The following is an 18,926-nucleotide window of genomic DNA, read 5'->3' as shown; positions in this document are numbered from 1 at the left end:
GAAAATTTTCATTCAGAAAAATCCGATTCCCAATCTAAATATATCCAAACCCAAATATCTTAATATCTCAATTCCCCAAACAAAAACCCAATTAAGGGTGTATTCGCAGCAGATCCTTATTAACCGACTCCCAAATAAATAATGGATTAACTAATAAATTTTTCCTGCAATCATGGTGGTAGAAAGGAAGAACCAGGTCTGAACTTCGACTGAAACTTCCCAGTCCAGCAGGTTCTAGAACTGAAGTTTAGCAGAAAGGGTTCTCCCAAGGATGTCGATTAACCCTCCCTAGTGTCAGATTGAAAGATCAACACACAGAAGAGATCGACCAGTTCTATCGTGAACACATGTGACAGTCTAGCATTGGAAAGAATAGAGAGAAAAAAATAGAACACTGAGAACCAGTGGGTTCGAGTGGAGAAGAAGCGGGTTTGTCAATTAAGGATGTGTGAGGGTGCTCCGTCGACGTGAGGTTGCCGTGCCGGCATGAGGATGCATTTTATGGTGACGGAAACCACCTCCACCGTCGAGTCTGGTCAGATCGTAGTAACAGAGGAGAGACAGAGAATGGAGGCTAAAAATCGCATTTTATCAAATAAAAGTGAAAATTTCCCTTTAAATTTGGACCATCAGATCCCCCATATGCCACGTGTCTGTCTTCACAAGGGTGCACTTGACGTTCATTTGACAATGGTGCATTTGAGATCGATAAAAGTCTTTGATATCACCACATCCTGGGGAATTTTTATGTTAGAAAAAAAACACTAAAGATAACTATATCCAAAGTGCAGAGGAAATAATTGAAACTTTTTTTTTTTTGGTAAAGGGAAATAATTGAAAATAAACCTACAAATTGTGTTTGCTTAAAAATTATACATATGGCAACAGATCAATAATAACACCATATAAAGAATAATAACCATAATAATAATAAATCAATATTAACTAGTTTTAGTTAAGTGAATTACTAAATCAATGTTAATTTTAGTGAACCACTTCAATGGGCATAGTGATGCGAAAGATTATTATCATCAAATACAAATAAATGATAGTGGATTAAAAGTTTTTTTTAAAAATAGGCTGAGTCTATTAGATTCTATTGAAGCACACGAATAAACAACCTGACAGATGGAAATGAAGATGCAAAAGAAATAAAAAAAATCCAGATGTATTGTTTGTTCCACTTTACATGCTGGCTCATAGTTGCAAGAATTACAAGGATTTCAGACCCGTTTCCATTATTACTAGATTAGAAATAAGCTTTGACAAACAACCCCAATTTCTCAATAGGTCGGCTGGAGAAATTAGCTTATTTTCGGATAGACGTGAATGAGAGAAAAATAAGAAGAAAAGAACACTATCCATCCCTAGCCAAACAGAGAGAATAGATCGATCAGAAAATTGCAACACTGAGCTTCACCAAACCAAAACCATCAGATTCATCTCTGTGAGGGCTCCACTGTCCGTACGTTTCCACCTGCCATCCCTTCAATTCGATCTTTGGTGATCTCCACAAAATGACCAACCATTTCATGAAATTGTTTCAGCCCAGATAAGGGGAGAATGATAGAAGAACGATCGGCACCTGCCACCTGCAATTGTGATTCAATACAGATTAACCCTAAATTGACTCGAACAAATTCCATAGTGATGCAAAAGACAGCCTATTGAAAAAGAAAAAATGAAAGCGAGTATTGAAAAAAAAAAATACACAAACCATCAAACTTACCTCAGATATTCTCAAGAAGTGACCCCTGTTGTTGCTCCCAAGATCAAAGAAGAATCTCTTCTGATCAGCTCTAATCACCTTTGAAACCCCTAGGCTACCAATTTCATCCTGTGGAGGCAATTCAACTGACCGATCTACATTTAAGTCAGATGCCGGAGAAGGTTGAGTACCATGACCAGATATGAAGCCTGCACCAACATCGTCAGAAAGGCCCACAAGGCTTTCTGAAGGTTCGGAATTTTGCTGTTTCAAAGAATAACTCATAAGAATCATCTCAGGAGGTAGGAGACAATGACTTATAGATCACAAGGACAGACCTGATTAGGTAGGATAAAAATCCTAGAAGCTTCATTGATCTCAGCTAAGATGTTCCTGAATGCAGCCCACCCTTCATCCTGGGCACTTCCTGCAGGTACAATGATTGTACTGCGGTTCCTACTCACAGATGCTTCCGAAACCTGAATTGAAATAAAAATTGTTACCATTCCAAAATAGGGCTTGCCAAACCAAGTTTACAGTTAATTTACATTGAAGTTCAAGTTCTGACGCTAAAATTGCGCATGGAAACAACACAAAGTGCACAAAAAAAAAAATTTAGGGGGGCGGGGTGGGGTGGGGAGGGGAGGGCACTTCAATAAAAAAACCAACTGTACTGTAGTTAAAGCCCCATTTAGTTTAGTACAATGAGATAAAGTGAATGCCAGTGAGTGAATAAAAAGAGAAATAAATGAAACTACTTTAAGAAAGTCAATTTCCAATTTTCCATGTCCCTCCAGATGTCATGCAAATTCTTGTGTGCCTTGTGTCCCATGTGTTTTTTCTTCTTGAGCAATATTTAGCATCAAAAGACAGTTTGTTTGGGATAAGGTTGGAAAGACCATTTTCTTAATTACAAGTTACATAGTGTTTGGCAATAACTTGTAAACAGAACTAGATATTGACCGCTTTCATTCCAATGTATATCTCCCATTCATTTCAATGGTGACAACATTAACCTTGTAATGAAGATCAGGGAAACAAACCAAGCCTCCAAGAAATTTTCTTTATGTTTATTTTTATTTTGCCAATTTGGGGACAACTAACGTTAATGTTTGATACAGATATTTCTAGGTACCAATAACCATCAGCAAAAGCTTCAAGAGATCAAAACAAACTATAACCAGCACCAAACTGACAAAAAAGGGGCTGAAAATGCAAATTATACCCTCTCCCTTTAAAAACCATAATAATAAAGAGCTATTTGTCACTAGGCATGATGTGTGAAATGGGCTAAGCCAACAAGAAGAAATGATGCAGAATAGTGACCTTAAAATTAGAGTCTGAATATGAAAGTGGATGCTGGTTTCCTACATAAATAATGTAGGAAGCCATTCCCAAACACACACACCTAATTTCACCCATGTGACTATACTTCATGGAGTTTTCAGACCAATCTGACTTCTACACATGTCAATATAATGCTTTAAAAAGTCTGAAAAGTTTCTTCGACTATTTGAAGAACAGAGACTGTTGAATATTTAGAAGAAAAAGACATATAAAGTGAACTATACAAATGAGATGGGCCATCAAATTCAAATAAGGCATATCCAATGGGTTTTCCCATCTAACCAACGGTCAAAAAATCATATTATTAGTCCACCTTGTGAAAAAACCGTCAGTATGGAAAGGGTTTCCTTTTTTTCCCCCTCTCCATCTTGTATATTCCTTGTTTAGTTAGAACTTTGTTTTCCTCACTATGTTCTGTTTGGATCCATGAAGCCGACCCCATTAAGTTGGGATAAGGCTGAATTTGTTGTTGTTTAATGTAGGTAAGGTCTCGAATGCAGTCAAGGGAAATTTCAGCAAACATAATAAATTTAAGGGTTTTTAACAAATGCCCCCTTGAAAATGCCCATTTGTCCAAATGCCCCCCTACAACTTTTCTAATTGAAAACTCCCCCCTAATTTCAAAACTTTGTAGCACTTTGGTCCAGTCCGTTAGTCTGGAACATTAGAGGTTAGTTTTTGGGGATTTAACTACCAAAATGCCCTTATGATAAAAACCAACCAAAATTAAAGAGTAAAGTGACCAAATTGCCCTCATCTTCCCCAAATAGTTTAGGGTTTGAAATGAAAATAGAAAAAAACCCTAACAGAAATGTGCAAAACCGTATTTGAATCCAAAATGGAGTAGGAGTTTCAGATCTGTTCTTTCCCAAATAGTTTAGGGTTTCAGATCTGTTCTTTCCCTCCATCTTTATGCAGATCTGCTAAATTTGGTGGTTCTTTCTTAACTAAACTAAACTCAAAGCTTAGCTTTGGATTTTATTGCTACCTTTTCTCACCCAATTAAGGCATTAATCACCACTTTCTCTTAGCAAAAATTTAAAAATTAGAAAAAACCCTTTTATAATACGTGAGCAATAAACAATTCCCGGTAAATTTGGTGGGCTGTTTCTAAATTTAGCGACACCAAATGCCTCCAATTTCCCTCTCTGTTTCTCTCTCCTCCCATTCCTTCCCCATTCACTGGATTCCACAGAACCACATATACATACAGACTGAAATGCTTCTTATACAGACAAAGAGAAAGAGAGAGAGATCTTGAATTGCTTCGTTTGCCTATGTCTCCACAACCCAATTACGAGTTTCAGGAATGCTGGAACAAAGAGAAAGAGAGGAATCACGCATTGTTCTTAATTAGACAAAATCTGTAAAACCCTAACTGGTCAACGGTTGAGATTGGTAGGCCCTATTGGTCTTGCTGATACTTCGGTGGAGAAAGACCGAAGTCGGAACGCTCGTCAGCTCTCCTGTGTTTATCTTCTTAAATTCCAACAAGCCTTCAATGGTCTCATCTGGATCACCAATGGATTCGTCTCTCTAATCCGGACTGCCAATCGGAGAATCAAACTGTATTCGCCTTCGAGGACTGAATCTCGGCTTTATCAGGTTATTAAGGTCTTCTTGCTTATTGTTATTTTGTTCATCTGAAAGTCCATTTTGGATTCAAATACGGTTTTGCACATTTCTATTAGGTTTTTTTTCGATTTTCATTTCAAACCCTAAACTATTTGGGCAGAAGAGGGCAATTTGGTAATTTCTCTTTAATTTTGGTTGGTTTTTATCACAAGGGTATTTTGGTCATTTAATCCCCTAAAACTAACCTCTAATGTTCCAGACTAACGAATTGGACCAAAGTGCTACAAAGTTTTGAAATTAGAGGGGAGTTTGCAATTAGAAAAGTTGTAGGGGGCATTTGGACAAATGGGCATTTTCAGGGGGGCATTTGTTAAAAACCCTAAATTTAAAATAGCTAAAAAGATTTCATATGAATCATATCAGTAGATTTAGAGGGCCTCGACCAGAAGTGAAATAGCTCTTTACACAATTTTCACAACACCTGCAAGTATTTTTAGTCTTAAGACTCCAAAAATAAATCCTATTGCCAATTGACAAAATACTAATCAAATAAATCCTATTACAAATTGACAAAATGCTAATCTAAACAGTAATCTCAAATCAACATGACGGTATAAGATCTTAAGTCACCCTATGAGTAACTAAATAGCCTCTCCAAGGACACCAAGTTAAGGACCAAGAGGTAAAGCCTTGATCCTCACCCACCAAACATAATAAATTTAAAATAGCTAAAGAGATTTCATATGAATCATATCAGTAGATTTAGAGGGCCTCGACCAAGAAGTTAAATAGCTCTTCACACTATTTTCACAACACCTGCAAGTATTTTTAGTCTTAGACTCCAACAAATAAATCCTATTACAAATTGACAAAATACTAATCTAAACAGTAATCTCAAATCAACATGGAGTTATAAGATCTTGAGTCGCCCTATGAGTAACTGAATAGCCTCTCAAGGACAAGAAGTTAAGGACCAACAGGTAAAGCCTTGATCCTCACCTACCAAACCACCCCTCCCCCACCCCCCCCCCAAAAAAAATAAAAAACCCTAAGAAAGGGAAAAAAGAGCAAGAGAGAGAGAACTAAGGCAACTTTAAACCCAAGTGAGTAGCTCAGTTAGCAAGGACCAACGCCACACAATTAAGAGGCCATAAGTTCAAGTCTCCTTGGGGCTACCTATCCAAAAACAAATTAAGACAAATCTAGACTCTAGCATGAAATGAAGATTGAAAACTAAATTTTAGCAAAAAATGACAAAAAAAGGAGGATAGAATTAACACTAGAAATGATTAAATTCAAATCCAACACAAAATAATAAGCCAAAATACCAACTTACCCTTGCAACCTCACACGACAAGATTTTAAATAAGAATATAACCGATGGGTACCCTTCTTTTGCCACCCAGAATGGTTCTCAACATTCTACAGAAAGGTGACAGAACGGCTGTTGTACATGGCTTGGCAAAATGGCCTAATTGAATTGTTCCATATACCACGTAATTAATAAAGTTCCAACCATATGGATAGGTAGTAATGCAGGAGCATTATCACGGTTCTCGTTTTGGGTAAATTTTCTCACAACCGAGCCCATGGTTCAAGTTTTGGTTCAGATATGGTTTTGGGAGCCTAGACAACAAGGCTTGCGGTGATAAGTAGACAAGGGCAAGTGAGAGGAAAATTTTCAGCCCAGAAGCGTAGGATTAGATTATATTCCAGGAACATTGGATCCTTAACGGGTAAGAGCCTGGAGTTGGTAGATCTTATGAGGAGACGAAGGATAAATATTGCATGTATCCAAGAGACAATGGAAGGGTAACAAAGCTAAGGTGTTGGATAACTTCAAACTTTGGTATTCGAGAGATCATAGTAATAGAAGCAAAGTGGACATAATTTTGGACAACGATCTAAAGAATGATGTAGTAGAGGTCAAAAGAGTGGGAGACAGGATTATATCCATCAAATAGTTGGAGAAAGAGGTTCTCAATATTGTTTGCGCCTATGCCCCCCAAGTAGGATTGGATGAAAGTAGTAAGAGTCAATTTTGGGACACATGGATGTTTTAATGCAAGGTTTTGGTCCAGATGAATCGATTATTATTGGAGGTAACCTGAGCAGACATGTGAGAAGAGATTGTAGAGGATATTAAGGTGTCCATGGTGATTACAGAGTTGGGGAGAGTAACGAGGAGGGGACCTCAATCCTAGACTTTGCGGTAGCTTATGATCTTTTTCCATTGTGAACACTTTATTGAAAAAAGAGAGGAGCACTTAGTTACCTATAAAAGTGGAAATTATATCAGCCAAATAGACTTCTTCCTAACAAAAAGGGTAGATAGAATGGTGTGTCAGGGATGTAAGGTTATCCCTAGGGAGAGCCCAACCACCCAGCATAGACTGGTGGTCCTGGATATGTGCTTCACTGCATAGAAGTGGAGGAAAGAACCTATGGACCCTAAGATAAGATGGTGGAGATTAATAGGGAAGTCCCTAAGAACATTTACTGATAATGTGGTCAAACAAGGAAATTGGGACTTTGAGGGAGATACCAATGCGATGTCGAACGAGATGATGACTTATAAGAGAATAATAACTTCAGTCATATGGTACACATGTCAACTTTATTTATAATAGAGAATAGAAGGATCTAGAACAGATACAATGACAAATATATCCCTAGGGCAAGTCTACCCTTGTACCCATATTACAACGCTCCCCCCTCAAGTTGGTGCACGGATATCACACATGCCCAACTTGGAAACAATAGAATGGAAAACCTTACTACTAAGACCCTTAGTAAAGACATCTGCCAATTGATCTGCGGACTTAACAAAGGGTATACAAATAAATCCTTGGTCAATCTTCTCTTTGATAAAGTGACGGTCGATCTCCACATGCTTGGTCTTGTCATGTTGAACCGGATTGCGATCATCTGGTGAACCAGGCCACTCAACATCTGTGAAGGCCTCTACTATCATATGGCCATGTGGTGAGAAAAGAACCCCCTTCCCTGGGGCCATGATTCTAAGTATTGGTAACGTATAACCCGGTACCGGTTTTGCTAGTCATCGATACCGATACCGTGTCGATATCATATTGGTAGCACAGTACGGAGAAGAGGTAAAATAGTCAAAAAACACATTTTTTAAGGAAATTCAGGGATAATTTTGTTGGATACAGCCGATCCAAGCCAATACCGTATCGGTTTTGCATGTTGCCGACACCCATTCCGATACCGTGCACTAAAACCATGTTGGGGCTGACTTCAAATATCGAAGGATAGGATATGCTGCCTCTAGATGTGTGTCATGCGGATCTTGCATATACTGACTTACACGGCTCACTGCATGTGCTATATCAGGCCGAGTATGGGAAAGATAAATTAATCGACCAACCAGCCGTTGGTACTGTCCCCTATCAACTGGTTCTACATCCTTGCTTTTCAAATGGGTGTTGGCCTCTATAGGAGTATCACTCGGGCGACTTCCAAGCATCCCAGTTTCAGAAAAGAGATCTAAGGTATATTTCCACTGGGAGAGGAAGATACCTTGTTTGGAACGCGCAACTTCTATGCCCAAAAAATACCGAAGCTGACCCAAGTCTTTAATTTAAAATTCCTGAACCAGGTTTTTTTTTTTAAGTTAAGAAATTTCAGCTGGATCACTTCCTGTCACCACTATATCATCAATATAGACGATTAGAACTGTAATGTGTGGGCCAGATCGCTTGATAAATAGAGCATGATCAGTGTTACTCTGTGTATATCCCACGGATAACATGGCCTTGTGAAAGCGACCAAAACACGCCGTGGTAGACTGTTTTAACCCATAGAGTGCATGCTTCAGCTTGCAAACCTTCCCATGAGTTTCCTTGCTTGTGAAATCATGAGGAATCTCCATATACACTTCCTCTTCAAGCTATCCATGAAGGAAAGCATTTTTTACAAGAAGTTGCAGCTCCCAACCTTGGTAGTGAGGGAAGAGCATTACCAGACTCTATGGAAGGACGATTCAGATCTGAGGGCAGCGATTGAGGTGGTAGTGGTGTTATCTTGCTGTTTGCGGGAGCTACTTTGAACAAACACTTGTACTAGTTTGCTGCCACCACCGTTGGACTCCCCCTGAACCGAGGGATCATGATCAGAAGACTCCTCCTGAATGGGAAGATCAGCATCAGCAGGTGGGACCAAGGAATCATCAACCGAGTTGTCAAAAGGGAAATTCAGCAAATCTTCACCAGTACTAGACTCCCCCTGAAGAGATGTCGTTCTAGAGTAGTAAGGTTTTGTTTCTTGCAACACCACATCCATCGTTACAAGAAGGCAACGAGACGGCGGATGGTAACATTTGTAGCCTTTTTAAGTGGTGGAATAACCCAAGAATATGCAACGAAGGCCCCGGGGATCAAATTTCCCTTTCTGATGATGATTCCGGGCGAAGCAAACATACCTGAAGACTTTGGGGGGAACAATAAAAGTAGTGGTGCCTTGAAAAGCTTCCAGTGGAGAACGACCAGCCAAGACACAAGATGGCATTCAATTGATTAGATAGGCTGCAGTGAGGATTACATCACTCCAATACTGAGACAACACATGCATCTCAAACATCAACTAATGGGCCACCTCCAACAGATGGCGGTTCTTTAGTTCGGCCACCCCATTTTAGGCAGGGGTATCAACACAACTGGTTTCGTGAATGATACTTTGATCAAACAGGTAGGATTGGAAAGTGCTGTCCATGTACTCGGAGCCATTATCACTCCAGAGAAACTTCACTTTAGCATCAAATTTAGGTCTCGATCATGTTGTGGAACAGCTTAAAACAAGAGAACACATCGCTCTAAGAGTGCTGTAAATAAACCCATGTGGTTCAAGTATTGCAGTCAATGAAGGTTACAAACCAACGGTAACCGGTCACAGAAACACACCAGGTAGGATCCCATACATCAGAGTGAATTAAAATAAAAGGTGCACTACTAATACTATCTGAAGGCAAATAAATACTTCTGATTTGCTTGGAAAAAACACAAGCATCACAAAAAAAATTATTTGGATTACATTGCTGAAATAAATTGGGAAAACCATAAGCCAAAGTCCTAAGCATAGTACTAAATCTTACGAGATTTTGGAAATTTCGAAAAACTCGAGATGGGCGAAACGAAACAGGACTTCGAATAAAAAAAAGTCAAAATCTCGACCATATCGCGATATCTCGAGATGAAGTCTAAATCTCGTGAGATATCGAGATTCTTCTCAAAACCACTTTACATAAAAGACTATAACTTGTCAGTCTCAGTCGAAATTCGACTACACAAGCTCTTCATTTTGTGGTTTTTGCTCATTTCTTCTTCATTCTTTCACTTCTCATTCGAATCTTTGCCGCACCTACGCCGGAACCACTTGGAGAACACAAGATTCAAACTTCTTAGCACATCTGTGAAGCCTTCCCACTATTCCAGGTAAAACCATATTCTCAAAATTTGTTTTTTTTTTTTTGGAAATGCATGATCAATACATGTTTGTTTGTGATGAAATTAATATATGTTAGACATTGGAGGCCGATCTACAACTTCACGGTATCGAAATTTTTTTTTGGCATATATATTGTTTTTTTTTATTTTTCTGCTTCAAACTTTTGATTTTCTTACAACAAAAATCTAAAAATAATAGGGGTTATGTATATCGTATGGTGATCAATTAAATATATGTTAGACACCATTGGCCGATCTACGGCCTCACGGCGTCAAAAATATTTTTCTGCCAATAATTAATTATTTTAATTTTCAGACATTATAAAAAATATTTAAAAAATTCAAAAAAGTAGGAAAAAAAAATATGAGGTTTTTGTTTTAAAATTAATGAAAAATATAAAAGTAAATTGTACATACTTTTTAATTGCTGCCCATTTGCATATCATTTCGATTTTGTTGTGCTAGACCAATAATTATTTGAAAAATATTTTAAAAATTTATTTTTAAATATGAGAAAAATATGCGGGTTAGGGGAAAAATACTAAATAGCTATAAGTAAATTCTACATGTTGTTTTATTGCTGCCCATTTGCATATCATTTCGGTTTTGTTGTGCTAGACCAATAATTATTTGAAAAATATTTTAAAAATTGTTTTTAAATATGAGAAAAATATGAGGGTTAGGGGAAAAATACTAAATAGCTATAAGTAAATTCTACATGTTGTTTTATTGCTGCCCATTTGCATATAATTTCGGTTTTGTTGTGCTAGGCCAATATTTGTTTGAAAAATATTTTAAATGTGCTTCAGTGATTAATGAATTGTCTTTTATTCATGCAACAGTAAACTAGTCCGATTATGGCAGACCGTGGTAAAAAACAGAGCCATAGGCAGGAGGGGCAGAGGCAGCTGGCCCGGGCCCAGGGGGAGGAGAGAATACCCAGGCGCACTAGGGGTGACATTGCATGGTTGCACGACACTTCAATTGATGGGGATAAAAGAAAAACACAATGCAATTACTGTCACTAGAAGTTTTTGGGAGGTGGTGCCACTAGACTCGAACAACATCTAGCTGGGAATTCCCCTGAAGTGGTCTCATGTCATATGGTCCCTGTTGAGGTATCTAGGGCTGCCATTGAGTACATGAAGGGAGGGAGTAAGAGGAAGGCTCAGAGGGAGAAGGCAAGGGTAGAACTTGAGGATGCAGTGAGGTGTACAGCAGGAGGCTAAGATGATGATGATGATGACAGTGATGATCCTATCTATGTTCCTGATGATATAGAGACTGAGCGAGAGACTAGGGATTGGAGACGAGCATAGATGATGAGCAAAGCCACTTATCATGAGGATCAAGAGAAACATAGAGTAGGTGGTAGTAGAGGAGCTGGTACCTCTAGAGCTGGTGCTAGTGGTAGTGGAGAAGCAGGTACATCTAGAGCAGGTGGTAGGCAACCTGGGTTGCCTAATCCCTTTAGGAGATCACAGAGTACGAGGGCAGCTCCGCCTCCACCACCTCTAGTAGTACCACCACGAGATGACCCAGCACTTCACCAAGCACCTAGTGTTTATAGAAAGAAAGGCAACAAGCAACCAAAAATCAAAGGAGCATGGAAAAATCTGAAGGGGATGATGAAGGAATCTATGGCTAAGTGGATGTTATACAATACCATCCCAGCAAACACAGCACAAGGCCCCTTTTATCAAACTATGATAGATTCCATTGTTGAGGCTGGCCCAGGGTATAAGGGGCCCACCCCACATGAGATCATGAATGTGTATTTGCCCCAACAGAAGAGAGAGCTTCAAGACTATATCAATGAAATGAGGAGGATGTGGGAGAGCTATGGGGTGACCATAATGTATGATGGTTGGACTGGTCCTACAAGAAAGTCCATCATCAACTTTATGGTGTATTATGATGGGAGGACAGTCTTTCTGAAGTCTGTTGATGCATCCAAGGAGAAAAAGGATGCAAAGTATATCTACAAACTGTTGAAGGAAGTGGTAGATTATGTAGGAGTGGGGAATGTTGTCCAAATTGTAATGGACAACGGAAGCAACTACAAGAGTGCCGATGAGAAGTTGATGCAAAACAGTAAGTACCGGTTGTTTTGGACTCCATGCGCTGCCCATTGTATAGACCTCATGTTGAAGGTTATGGAAAGATCAAATTGGTACAACATGTTGTGGAAAAGGCAAGGCAAATGACCAACTTTGTCTACAACCATGGGTTTGCATTAAACCTCTTGAGGGAGAAGTGTGGGGGTGACTTAGTGAGGCCAGGCATAACTAGATTCGCCACCAACTACATTGCACTCAAGAGTATAGAGACCAAGAAGTCCGGACTTAGATCTATGTTTGCTTCTGAAGACTGGTTCAACTAGAATGGGTCCAATACCCATAGTGGTAGGGAAGCACAAGCTACCATTTCATCAGATGACTTTTGGTCAAAGTTGCATAAAGTGGTACAACTTTTGGACTCAGTAGTCAAGGTTTTGCATATAGTTGATTCTGTTCTTAAGGGACCAACCATGCCACATCTATATGCTGCCATAGACTTGATGAATGAAGGTGTTTACAATGCGAATCCACGAGGTAGCAAACATTTTCTCAAAATTATCAAGGAACGCTGGGAAAATCAACTTATGCATCCACTGCATAAGGCTGGTGAGTGTAGTTTGTTTTTTATGCAATTCCATATTTTAAAGTTAATTTGAAAGATATATTACTAACTATTAAGGCATTGACAATATGTAATGTCAATTTCAGCATATTATTTGAACCCCAAGTACCAATACAATCATAGGCTTGGGTTGAATAGTACCTTATTGAAGCAGTAAAAGAAGTAGTTGCCAAGTTGGAGCCGAATACTAAATTACAAGCTATATGCAACAATAAGGTGAGTCTTATAAGTTATAATTCATTTGGAATTACTCAATTCAATACTAAATAGTAATGAGTCATTACTAATTTTAAATATTTTCCAAATGATTATAGGCGACGACTTTTAGGGATGCTTTGGGAAGTTTTGGAACCGATGCTGCAGAGCAAGGCCGGACACGCGGTGATGCCGGTACTTATTAGTCATTACTCAATTTTATATCTTATTCTCTAAATTATGTATGTATTGAAACTTTTGAAATGAATATAACATGTCTCTTTTGTTGTAATGCAGCTGAATGGTGGGTGTTGTATGGGGGTTCGACAGACAATTTAAGAAAAATAGCAATCAAGGTTCTCTCCCAGACATGTTCCGCATCTAGCTGTGAACGGAATTGGAGTATATTTTCTCTCATCCACTCTAAGAGGAGAAATAGATTGGGTTCTGAACGTCTATCTGACTTGGTGTATGTGCATTACAATTTGAGGTTGAAGATGCAACACATACGCATGGGACAAGAGGGTATCAGGAAAAATATCGATCTCGCCGACATTTTCCAGGTAGAGTCAGATGATGAAGATCCTATTGTGAATTGGGGGAGGGATAGAGGTGAGCCAGTGTTAGATCAGCCTCGAGGTAGGCCTGACCCCATGATAGCCGAACATATAGAAGCTGATGTGGATGAGTTCATGGCTGCAGAGGGTGAGGTAGACGCACGGGACGCATCACCCATACCGTTCCAGCCTATTGGTGGCAATGTTGATGAGGAGGAAGAAGATTGGTCTGTGTCCTCTGGTGGCGGTGGTGGGACTCGGACTCAAACTCAGACTCAATACTCGTAGAGATGATGATGGTGTTGATGGTAGTGGTGATGGAGATGGTGACGATGGAAATGATGATGGAGGTAATGATGGAGGTGATGATGGTGGTGATGGTGGTCAAGCATATGAGGGAACTCGAGTCTCGTATGTGGTAGAAGAGCAGCAAGAGGCACTCCGATTGACCGAAGAAACACAGTTTGATCATACCACACAAGATACAAACTACGGTGCACGTGCCCCCACACTATCCACCTCGACCTACTCGAGAAATCGTTGTGGCCAGTCCTGTCCTCGTGGTACTAGTAGGCAGGCTGATCTTATGGACATTGATACCTTATCTAGCTCTGTTGGTGGATTGAGTATTGGCGATAGGGACAGCAGATTGAGTGGGCATTTCTGTGCCCCATCTTTTCATATAGAGAGCAGTCCATCTCCAACACAATCAGAGTATAGTTCATCTCATTCACATCCATATGGCGAAGAGCAGTTGACTTGGGGACGGGAGCCTATATCTTCTTCATCCATTCCCTGTTTTGAGTATGACTCCCACTCACAGAGACGTAGTGGATTGTTTTTTGTGGATGACATCTTTTCCTACCCAACCCACCAGCCGTACAGCCCGTACCCGTACATGCTCCCAGAGGCGTCATATCATAGTGGATCAGTGGGTAGTACTTCTTCACAATTTGGTGACCCATATCCGATGATAGGTTACCTTCAGCATGTTGATGATGCAGTTTACATGGCCACTCTGGATGACTACACTCGTTTCTTCTCCCAGATTATGACGTGGCATTCATTTGTCCTACAATCGGAGAACAATACACGTCGGCTCCATCGGACTATGAGTGGGGTTGATCCTGGACGGCGGAGTAGTTATTATTAGAAAATTTGTAAACATTTGAGTCACTTGATGACTACTTGACTTGTATTGGACTATTGGGGATATTGTCATTTTGATATCTTCTTAAGTTGTTAACTTGTTATTGACTTCATGTACTTAGTATTATGACTTAAGTTATGACTTAAAAGTAATTCACATTAGGGTTCGACAGTACATTGCCAATCAATGGTGCAAATCCAAAACACCACTTTGGGTGACTATTTTTGCAATTGAACATTTAAATGTGTTTATATAGCCTAAAATAGGGTTTCCATGAAGTTTCAAGCCTTAATTTGGCCTAAAACCCACCGAAATGACCTACCAAAACATACCAGAAAAAATGCAAAATTTCGACCGAAATATCCAAAATTTCAGATATTTTGGTCAGCCCGAAACACCGAAACGAAACTAGTTTTCGAACCATGGTCCTAAGCGGTGGATGACCCAAACATCTATGCCACCGAGATAACTCTAACAAAGCTGTTGAAGAAGAATCCACTTAATGTACTTGAGAAGATGGTGCAGAAACCTGTGAACCAGCAGAGTCTTCAAGCAAGTATAAACCACCACTAAGCCTACCTTTGCCAATCGTTCTCCTCGTCACCAAATCCTGAAAAATACAATAAGACAAGAAGAAGGAGAAGGTGACTTTACAATTTAAATCACAGGTTTAACCATATTTGTCACGGCGTCTAGGCTACCCAAGGTATTAGAGAGGGCCCAAAATCAAGGTGACCAAGGCGCCTGGACGCCTAGGCGACGCCTTGACAACTATGGGTCAAACTGCTAATGGAAATGAGATTAGTGGACATGTAGAACAGAAGATAAAGCTAAAGTGGGAGGACACTACACGGACCCCTTCCTAGAAACAGTGGAAAGAGAGTCGTCAACTACCCAAACACGTTCGTTACCGGAACCGAGAGAATACTTGAAAAAATTATGGGACAATCAAATCACATGATCAGTAGCCTCCTCAAGTCAATAATCTAGGGAATCGGGGCAAAAGATGCATTATGACCAGCAAAGGAATACCTGAGTTGACAAAATTGGAGGAAGAAGAAACTGTGCAGAGCTGGCAGCAACATATGACGTGGCTGGTGCAGGCTCAAGCTCGATCATAAGATGCCAGAGAAGACCGAGCTCATCCTCAGAAAGTGCGTTACCTATGGGTGCAGCTGGGGTAACTTCTGTACGATTAACATGGGATGAATCAAAGGAGCCATGACGCCATGTAATTTCCAGCAAAAATCCTTTGTGTCGCTCCTTTCGACAATATTCACATTTAACAGGCTCCCAATCAGAAGAGGAATGATCGCGGGTAACACCACCTTTGGGCTGAGAACCAGCCCTAGTGAATAATGCAGATCTTTCCAGGGTAATTGGCTGTAGCATAGCAGCGCGCCAACTTTCTTCCAACTGAACAAGGGAATATGACTGTTCCAAAGTAGTAAAGGGGTCACGACTAAGCACCTGATCCGGTCATATTCAATATTGAGACTGGCCAGCATATCACAAACAAGCAACATGTCTTCGCGCTTCTTGAAGTTGGAGGCATTGGCGGTACAAGTAGCCTAGAAGGTCTCATAAAAGTCAAACTCCTTCCATAGACTCCGCAGTTCGGAGTAATTTGTGAAAGGGAGAGCTCTTTTGCTTAATCTCATGTACCCGTTTCCTTAACTCAAATACTTGGGCAGCATTCCCTACTTGGGAATATGTTTCCTTGGCCACCTTCCAAATCTTTTCTGCAAAATCCAACAGTAAGTAGCCACGAGCAATATTTGTGTTGTAATATGGTTTCAAGGGTAAAATTGTCCTTATATCCATTCCAGAATGTTCCTTCTCATATTATAAATAAAGAATGGCTTTAGTCACTCTGACTTAAGCCAGTATTCACGGATTTTAACATGACATCAGAGCCAAAATTCATCTGAGAATCTGGGGAATAAAAAATTTCCTTTCTTTTTTTCCGTCTCTCTCTCTCTCTCTTTCTTGTGATTTCACCCTAGCACCACCGCTCTCCACCTCCCACCACCACCACCCTTTCCGCCTCCACCCACCCTTTCCACCTCCTCCCACCCTTCTGCCACCCTTTTCGCCACCCTTTCGCCACCACCGCTAACTCTCGCGGCTCTCTTTCCCTCTCGCGAGAGTCTCATTTTCCGATTTTTGTCGGCTTTTATTTTTCACCCTTGGTCGTGAGTTGTCTCCCACGAAGGGCCCTCTTTTTTCCCATATGTTTTGAAGACTCTTTGCAATTTTTTTCTCTCCTTCGTGATTGAGATTTTTTGGACCTGCCACCATGCCTGACAATTCTGAGATTACGACTGGTTCCTCTGGCCCAGACGGCTCCTCCCAAAGTGATTTTCTTCCATTTCCGACCAGCTCCATTAAATTTAATGGGAGCAATTATCTGTTATGTTCTTGTTTATTTACTATTGGTTCCCGTGGTCTCTCTGGCTACATCACCAAAACCACCGTCAGGCCTACTGATGCTGGTCCTGCACAAGATCGATGGATGAATTTTAATTTCTTGGTCATGTCTTATCTGGTCAATTCCATGGACCAAGAGATTGCCGGCCGCTACCTTCTCCTTGATATGGCTGCCAAGATCTAGAAGACAGCCCAGGACACCTACTCTCAAGTTGGGAATGCCGCCCAATGTTATGAACTCCGTCAGAAAATCTACTTGACAGAGTAGCTAGAGTTGTCTCTCTCTCAATACTATAACAAGATGTGCATTATGTGACAGCAATTGGATTTTTTGGGGACCTTCACTACAACCTGTGATGCTGACGCCACGGCTTTACGGAAGTGGGAAGATGGATTACACGTCTTTGATTTTCTGGCTGGTCTCAATATTGAGTTTGATCAGATCATGGAAACTATACTGAATCGTGATCCACTACCCACTCATGAGCAAGCCTATGCGATTCTTACGGCGGCTAAGACAGCCGCCGTACAGCTATGGTTCATCTTGTTACTCAGGAGAGATCGGCTCTACTCTCTGGCTCTCAACCTACTTCTTGTGGGAACTCTTCCCACGGTACTAGTGGTGATCGCCCTCCTATTAAATGTGACCACTGTGGGAAGGAGTGGCATACCAAGGACTGCTGTAGGAAGCTTCATGGCCGCTCTGCAGATACCGGTGGGCTTTGGAAGGGTGGATCCAATCGTTCCAATAATGCCCGTGAAAACCAGTCATATACTGAAGAGCAGCCTACTAACCACTCTCTTTCCCAGGTTGTGGAAGAACTTCAACATCTCCGGAATATGAAGACTCGTTTGGATACCTCTTCAACATCTGGGTCTCCTTCTTTGGCTGCTTCGGCTATTTCCCTGTCATCTGACTCTTCTACCACTCATTCTATAGGTATTTCATTTGGTAGGAATTGCACCTCGGTCATACCCGACTCTTGGGTCATTGACTCTGGTGCAACCGACCATATGACAGGTTCTCCCTCTCTTTCTTTTTCAAATATTCTCCTTTATCTGGTCATAGTAAAGTTCGTGTTGCTGATGGATCTCTTTCTTCGACCTCGGGCAAGGGATCTGTTCAGTGCACCTCTTCTCTTTTCCTGTCCTCTGTGTTATATGTACCTTAGTTTTCTACTAATTTATTATCCATTAGTATAACTAGGGACTTAAACTGCAAAGTGACCTTTTTTCCCAACCATTATTCCAGGACTTGGTAATGGGTCGTACGATTGCATATGGTAAGGTGGTTGGTGGTTTGTACGTGCTTGATAGTTCGCCGACAGCATTGACATCTCAGACCTTATCTTCTAATTCTACCTCTGCATTATTGGCATTAAATAAGTGGCATCGCTGTTTGGGGCATCCACCATTGAGTATTTTATCTACTTTATTTCCTAGTTTAAACAATGTAATCCCAATAATTTTTCTTGTGATGCTTGCACTTTGGCAAAGCAAACTAGGAATGTTTACCCTATTTTTGATAGTAGAAGTGTGACTCCTTTTAGTTTAATACATTCTGATGTGTGGGGGCCAGCCCGGTGTGTTTCTACTTCTGGTTTTTGATGGTTTGTTACCTTTATTGACTATTACAGTCGCACTACTTGGGTTTATTTATGCACAACAAGAGTGATGTTTTTACCTATTTCACTGTATTTCATAAGATGGTTCAAACTCAATTTCATAAAAAGGTAAAGAATTTTACGGTCTGACAACGATAAGGAATACATGGATGGAATTTTTCGCAGCTATTTGGACTCTCATGGTATTATTCA

General features: G+C 40.3%; 1 protein-coding gene across 1 annotated transcript in view; it reads right to left on the bottom strand.

Annotated features, from left to right (window-relative positions):
* Positions 1–1,155: 1,155 nt before the first annotated feature.
* Positions 1,156–18,926, bottom strand: part of LOC122642113 (transcription factor Pur-alpha 1-like) — a 30,253-nt gene continuing 12,482 nt past the window's right edge. The window contains exons 3-5 of the mRNA XM_043835530.1: positions 2,047–2,187; positions 1,730–1,972; positions 1,156–1,592 (exon numbers count right to left, since the gene is read on the bottom strand). Coding sequence (XP_043691465.1) covers positions 1,440–1,592; positions 1,730–1,972; positions 2,047–2,187 — 537 coding nt within the window. The 3' untranslated portion in view covers positions 1,156–1,439. The remainder of the gene's footprint in view (positions 1,593–1,729; positions 1,973–2,046; positions 2,188–18,926) is intronic.

Source organism: Telopea speciosissima, chromosome 10 (assembly GCF_018873765.1).
Source record: "Telopea speciosissima isolate NSW1024214 ecotype Mountain lineage chromosome 10, Tspe_v1, whole genome shotgun sequence".
Classification (NCBI taxonomy): domain Eukaryota; kingdom Viridiplantae; phylum Streptophyta; class Magnoliopsida; order Proteales; family Proteaceae; genus Telopea; species Telopea speciosissima.
The sequence above is the reverse complement of the archived record's forward strand: the minus strand, read 5'-3'. Positions and strand labels throughout refer to the sequence as shown.